This window comes from Anser brachyrhynchus (genome assembly GCF_964034855.1).
Source record: "Anser brachyrhynchus genome assembly, chromosome: Z".
Lineage (NCBI taxonomy): Eukaryota > Metazoa > Chordata > Aves > Anseriformes > Anatidae > Anser > Anser brachyrhynchus.
In genome coordinates this window covers 76,034,572-76,041,908 of record NC_137697.1, presented here as the reverse complement: position 1 = coordinate 76,041,908, position 7,337 = coordinate 76,034,572, and the positions used below count along the sequence as shown (strand labels likewise).

At 44.6% G+C, this 7,337-nt stretch overlaps 1 protein-coding gene across 2 annotated transcripts; it reads left to right on the top strand.

Moving 5' to 3' along the window:
• Positions 1-7,281, top strand: MBLAC2 (metallo-beta-lactamase domain containing 2). Of its 2 annotated transcripts, XM_080574230.1 has the most exons (3): positions 1-499; positions 3,683-3,840; positions 6,795-7,281. In XM_080574230.1, the coding sequence occupies exons 1-3, from the start codon at positions 64-66 to the stop codon at positions 6,807-6,809; spliced, it is 609 nt and encodes a 202-aa protein (XP_080430356.1). In that variant the 5' UTR covers positions 1-63; the 3' UTR covers positions 6,810-7,281. The 2 variants fall into 2 exon arrangements, with proteins under 2 accessions (XP_080430356.1, XP_080430355.1); XM_080574229.1 differs by having other exon boundaries at positions 3,683-7,281.
• Positions 7,282-7,337: the final 56 nt, after the last annotated feature.

Below are 7,337 nucleotides of genomic sequence, written 5' to 3'. Positions count from 1 at the left end.
GGGCGGTCCCGGCCCCCCCCAGCCCCGACTCCGCCCGGCTCCCGCTGCCCGCCGCCCGGCGCCATGTCGGCGCTGGAGTGGTTCGCGCACAAGCCCCTGGGCGGCGGCATCTTCTGGATCCAGGAGCGCTTCTACGAGTCGGGCAACCGGGCCAACATCTGGCTGGTGCGGGGCTCGCAGCGCGACGTGGTGATCGACGCCGGGCTGGGGCTGCGCAGCCTGCCCGACTACCTGCGCGCCGCCGGGCTGCTGGAGGGCGCCGGCCCGCGGCCGCTGCTGGCCGTGGCCACCCACGTCCACTTCGACCACTCGGGCGGGCTGCGGCACTTCGAGGAGGTGGCGGTGCACAGCGCCGAGGCGGCCGCGCTGCTCCGCGGCGACAACTACGAGGCCGTCACCTGGCTGTCGGACCGCGAGGTGGCGCGGCCGCCGCGGCCCGGCTGGCGGGCGAGGCAGTTCCGCGTCCCCCCCGTGCGGCCCAGCCGGCTGCTGCAGGACGGTGAGGGACGGGAACGGGGGGGCAGGGGGACACGGGACGGGGGACGCGGGTGGCTGGGGGCGGCGGGGACGTGCGGGGTTGTCGCCCCCCTGCCGCGGCGGCTCCTGGCGGGCGCTGTGGTGAGGCGCCGCCTGAGGGGATGCCCGCGTTGATTCCAGCCCCGGGCTGCCCAGGGACGGCTTTCTTCCCTCCCTGGCGTCCTTAACCTGGCTTTTGTGCCTTTTTTACTTTTATTTTTTTTCGGAGTCCCCTTTCTCCTGCCTTCTTTATGCGTCAAACTATGGATTTACAGGTTTGTACAGGCTCCACAGCCCACTCGGGGGGGGTCCACCATCCAACTGCAGTCCTCAGCGTGGCACAAACGTTAACCTGGCTTTTGTGCCTTTTTTATTATTATTTTTTGGCATCCCACTTTTTCTGCCTTCTTTCCACATCGAACTCTGGATTTCCAGGTTCATACAGCCTCCACAACCCACTTCGTGGAGTCCACAGCCCACCCCACAGTCCTCACCACAACACAAAAAAATCAGCACACAGCAGGTGAAATCCCTGTTTCCACCTGTTCTGAAAGCATCTTCAGGAACATGCATAGAAATGCCCCCTGCTCGCCTGATTTGTTTGCCTGAAGGTGGAGGATTTTTGCCTTGGAATAAGAACTGCTCAGCGGCACTGGGGGGGAGCAAGGAGCCAGCATTTAAAGGCTGACTAATTGAGACTGACGGACCCTCAGGCTTCTTCTAACAGTGTGCCAGCCGACGTGCCAGTCAGTTCTGGCATCTGGTAACCCTTATTGCTTATAAACAGGCAAGGCATAACAGTGAGTAAAAATTAATTAGTGAAATACGCACAGCAAAGCATGTGAGTTGTGTTTTGCAGAAGAATTTACACGAATGTAACATTTCCAGAAAAAGCTTTTTACAGGTATATAAAAAAACAGACATTTCTGCTCATTTTTTCAGTTTGATATAATCGTTAACAATAAGTAGGTTATTTCAGCAACAGGTAACCTAACTGCAGAATATCATGGGGCAGGAGTTAAAGGGTAGCAGTGCAATAGACAGATTACACCTGCAGATGATTTAGGTAGTAGCTGTCCTAGCCCATCACCCTGCAAAGGTGCTGGAGAAGGCTTAACTGAAGACTTCAGAGAAGATTTGATGAGCAGTTTGGCAACAGTCAGCAGGAGTTTAGGTTGTTTATTCTCCAAAAGGGAGGAATTATTAAAATCATAAAAGGTCAAGCATACTCACTGTCAAAGGAACATCAAAGTTTCTAGTACAGCTTTCATTGAGACAAACTGTGTGGAAGTGGCATGTCATGTCAATGCATGACTAATTGCTGTGGGGCAAGTATATCCAGTAATACTCAAAAGTAGGCTGCAGAGTTACGTTCTGTTAGAATCCAGAGACATGGCTTTTACTCATACAGTGCCCGCTTCATTTATTGGCATCAGTTTTTGCATTACTGTAATCTTACGGGATCTTTCAAGCACCATTCCTTTCAGCTATTTTAGCTAAAATGGCATCTACTTGTATTCTGCCTTACCACCTACTGTCTTCCTAGTTACTTGTATTTTATATATATATATATATACACATACATATATACATATATACATATATACATATATCTGTATGCTTCTTTCAATTCTGGATGTCATATTCTGTTTCCTTGCACTTTTCTTCTCAGCAGCTGGAGCAATCTGAAACCCATTGCACCACTTTGTTCCCATAACTTCACCATCTCCGCTGCTGTTTCAATCACCAGAACAGGCATTTTCTATATAATCTTCTCTAAAGGCAGGCCTGCTACTTCTATCAAGGCTTCTGAGCATTTCCTTTAAAAGAGAATTTGACTAAAAATTCTCTCTGATAAGTTTGAGGCTGGCTGCTGCTGCATATGTGGGGACCCAGTTCCCAGATAGGTACAGCATGGTTAAATGCCAGCTCTGCAGTGACTTCTAAACACTGTTCCCGTGCTTTGCGAATGGACATGAGTGGATGACATCCCCCATCCCTACCCGTAGCACTTCGAGATGACTGCACTCCCTGAGTCGCACTCAGCCAAGGCACTGTGCTTTACATCATCCCAGAACATGAGGCAATACTTGCCAGCCCACTCCCAAAGCACTCAGGTCCTCTGATGAGAGGTTTGGCTTTCAAGCGTGAAGTACCCTTGCTGTCCATAGGACAACACCCTCAGGCTTGCTGAGTCTCGAGTAAATCTGAGGATACCTGCTGGTTGAGTCAGATGGTTCTGTAACTGTCGTACTTCTAATGTAATAGAAGTTTGGGAGCTTTTTCTTGTTCACTTTGCAACCTGAAATGCATATTACAGTTCCAAGCATCATCCTCTTATGCAGGTCTTCATTTCCTGAAGTTTATGGTACTGGATGTTATTTTTTATAACTGTTTTGCATAGTTATTAAGCACATGCTTTAGACAAGGTTTCTTATTCCTTCCCTTCACAGCCCTAAAGTTTATGTATTTTATCACCTGTGAATTAATGGATTTTGCACTTTTATAACTAAGTTGGCATTATAACTTAAATATAACAGCAGACTTGTTGTTAATTATCTGCCAACCCTGGACTGGTTTTCTGCTGAAAACACAAGTTCGGACTAGAGCAATGAAAAGACTTTCACATTTAAAATGGAGAATAACATTCTGTTTTTATGTGTCTGATTCAAGACGGTTAAGAAACATATTTGGAGGCCAAACTTGCTCCTCCTTCTGCAATTTATATCCTGTTGTTTTTCCATGCAAAAGTGGCTGCAGTTAAGTTCTAGGTGAATTGAGGATAAAGTTTAATAAAATGTGAAATACTTTGGAAATTTTCAAAGGAGACATGGCTTAGATGTGTTCTGTTTGTTTCCTGTTTTATTTTCTCTTATCATTTCTTTTTATATTGTTCAGCTCATTAGGGTGAGGGTTGGTTCAGTTAATACAGCTCAAGCCTGTGTTATTCATTACTATCACTGGAAAATACCATCTTGTCAAGTGCATTTTTCAAATGCCTCTGGCACTCAGTGAGAAAAAAGGTCCTGCTCCCACTGTTGTGGACGTACGCTGTGTATAAGCACACATGGGTAGCTGTAGCACATGGGTAGGCTGTACATTTTTCGTGGTGTTTAATGTGCATGATAAATGCATGCATTTATCCCCGTAATGCCTGTGTTTGCAGGGGATGTCATCAGCCTTGGAGACCGACAGCTCACCGTCATGCACATGCCTGGCCATTCCAGAGGAAGTATTTGCTTACATGACCGAGAGCACAAGATTTTGTTCAGCGGAGACGTCGTGTACGATGGATCCATGATTGACTGGCTTCCCTACAGCAGAGTAAGTGACTACGTTGCAAGCTGCCAGCGCCTGATGGAACTGGTGGACAGAGGTCTGGTGGAGAAGGTACTGCCTGGGCACTTTAACATATTCGGAGCAGAAAGGCTGTATCGCCTAGCTTCCAACTACATCTCCCAAGCTGGGTTTTGTCACAAAGTGTCTACTTGTGCCATGAGATCCATTGCAAGCATAGCACTTCGTGTCACAAATTCCAGAGGCACTTCTTCTTGAATGTGCATTTTGTGTGGTCTGTCCCCTTGTGGAAAACCAAATGACTTGTGAAGATGTTGGCGCAAGCAAAATGCAGTATGCATTAGGGAAGAGCTGGCAAAATGATGTGGAGCTGTAAAAGTTCTCGTTTTTGCCGACTCTATTCCTGTTTTTATGGAAAAATGCATAAGCTAGTAGCTTAGCCAAAGCTGCCATTTTTCTTTCTATTTTTTTCAGGGCATGTTTGCACACATATTGTGATTGAAATATATCGTTTTATTTTTGATATGATTCTAACAGATACATATATGCCAAAATGAGAGGTTTTACATCCATGCCTAAAACTTCTTTGATGTAGCACTAGCATTGTGGCTGCTCACCCAAATCCTGCTCAGGTTTTGGCCTAGGACAGCTGATACTGATGCCTGATTTATGCTGGGAGTTGCACCAAAACGAGAGCAATACCAAGGCAGGATTCAGTGGGCAGAGAGAGGTAAGGACTTTGGTGTAGCCATTATCACCCGCAGCTCGCTGTCCCCTGCAGCAGTCATCTCAAGCATCTTTGCAAAGTAACTGCTTGGCAGTTTGTGCAGAATCCACTGATGTATGGAAGCAGTATAGACCAAACTTCCAAGCTGGATGATACAGATAACACCAGCTTAACAAAAAACCTATTGATGTGGATCCCACAGCAGACAGACTACTAGGGCTTTCATGCTTCCCAGTAGGGTGCAGGGGACACGTGTACCCTGACCGAGGAGGAAGAATAAGCACTGTCACTGCCAGGTAGGGAACTGTTTTGCTTACAGGTGTGCTAGTTAATGAATTAATGAATGCATGTGTTATGCAAGACTGTACAACGTGGATTGGGCCCTTGCTTGGTGTGTTGTTTTTCTTCTTTTCTGATGAGCTCATAAAATAAAGTTTGATTTACAGACTAGGGTGTTCTCTGAATTCGAGAGATCCAAATGGGCTGTTGCAAATATGAAGCTTTTATTTGTGTTTAAGAGTATTTCCGTGTGACTGGATTGTGACTTGGCTGTTAGCGCTCTGTGGGAGGGACAGCGTGGAGGCAGTAACATCGCTTTGCCCAGCTGCAGGTGCTGGATGAAACAGCTGGCACGCTTGCTTCCACACAGGGAATGTATCTTGAACTGTTTACTGTTTGCTTATGAAGTGTTTTGGTGCCTATGGAAAAGTAAAGCACTTGCGTCTGTTCTAAGAAAAAGCTGAATACATTGAGGAATGCCAAGTGACATCGCAACTTGCTTTTGAGCCTGGAATGTGTGATATTTAAAAGTTGTTGAAATGGTTAATGTTCATGTAATTATTATAACAGTCTATGTACTTATCTTCTTTAAAAGGACACTGTCTGATGTTGTTTTAATATATAAACATATACTTTCCTAATAAGATTGCAAATGTTTTTCCCAAATTTTAGTGGAGTTTTGCCTTATTTGTTTGGCTTTCACCTTATGTGGAAGCTTTGTTTTTCCCTCTCATCATGCCCGACAGAAAGGGAGCCCAAAGTTTGGGCCTGAAGGCATGGGAGAGTGGAAATTAGTGGCCTTGTTAATAGGTGTAAATTCCGGTGATAAAAACGGCCTTTTTGGGAAACCAGTTGCAAAATAAAAAGCACCTCTGTCTAAAAGTGATGGAGAGTATCTTATGTGGCCCTCTTCTCCTTTCACAGCTCACTGCACTCCTGTCTTTACTATTTGAGTATATTCTTCACTGAGAGTAGTGCTGATACGCTGCCTCCTTCTTGTTAGCAGTGCCTGCTACGAGCTGTAGCAAAATTGTAGGTAGGCAGAACAAGCGTAACAGTGTGGCACCTGGAAGACTTGTTATCACTTTGGATCGTAGTCTCTCTTTTGGAGTAATTCAGGTATGCTGACGTATTACATGGGGAGTGTTTAATCAGTGGATAGGTTTGTGTCATATATGAAGCCAAGAGCAGTTTGTTTGGCCAGAGGAAGGAATACAAAAGGTTAGTTAGTCTGGGAAGCAAAAAAGCCATTCTGTGAAGAGGCACAGAACAAACTTCACCTTGTGGCTTTCTTTTTTTCTCTGCTGACTAACACACTGCTTGTTTTGTAGCAGTCCACACCGTTCTTTATAGCCAAGGGTTCACAGTGGGCAGTCACATTGGTGGGAAAGTCAGAATGGGTGAAGAAATACATGGCGGTGAAGCTCACACCAGTTATCTGGATGAAGCCATGGTGCCTCAGGTTACCCAACAGCAATGGATTGAATTCCTCCAAATTAGACGTCTGCAGCATCACACCAGTAGTAATCTTGCTTTATGATTTTGTGATGAGTGCGCAGGAGCACTCATGATAAACCTGTGCAATAATTTCAAGAACAGAGACCTGTTCTGTCACAAAGTCTGCCAATATCTAGGAGATTGCGAGAGTTTCAGAAATGTTAATTAGCAGAGTGAGATCAGTTTGAATTATCATTTTGTCTTACACAACTGTAGTTTCACCTATTCGTTCTCCCCTTACAAGTCCTGAAGCCAGATTCTCCTGTACTCAAACCAGAGCTCCTAGCAGGAGGCTCACAGGTATGCCAATTGAAAAGGAAAGATTTCCTCTTTCATTTGTGTTTAAATCTGCGCTTAGTGTTAGCTAAAAGACCCTTAAGTGTCCAGGTCACTGTTAAAATGCCCTATTGAACCATACTTAAGCCCATTAAGTATATGTAGAAAACAGCAATTACCTGTTCCTTATTTTCCTTTACAGGAATCTATGGAGTAATATCCTAGATCAGAAGTGAGCTTTATGTGAACATAGCCCAAAATGGGGTGAGTTAGTAAACTGCTGCTATAATCCCGTTGAAAGTAGTTTCTGAGGTTTTGAGATTATTTTTGTATTATAATACATTATTAGGTAAAAGATATGTTTTATATAAAGAACTGTCTCTGACTATTTTTGTTAAGTATTACCAAATTTGTCGTTGCGAGACTTTGACAGTGTCCCTTTAACACTGCTTGGATTAAATATTTAAAACAGACATTGTAAGTTTAAATATTGAAGCATTTTGGACATTTGGAACTGTGTTGCTTTCTTTGTAAAAACTAATGTATGTTAATTCAGTTTTCAGTAGGCTAGAGAATTTACAAAAAATTCAGCTGGGAATTTGTGCTCTGTAATTTGTCAAGACTTCTGGTGTTAACAGTTTACACAGACAAAAAAAACATAAATAATGATAATAAAAGTGTTACAGTTCTGTGTGGTCTAGTAATTTCTGTTATTTTAAAGAGAAATACTTACTCATTCTAAATA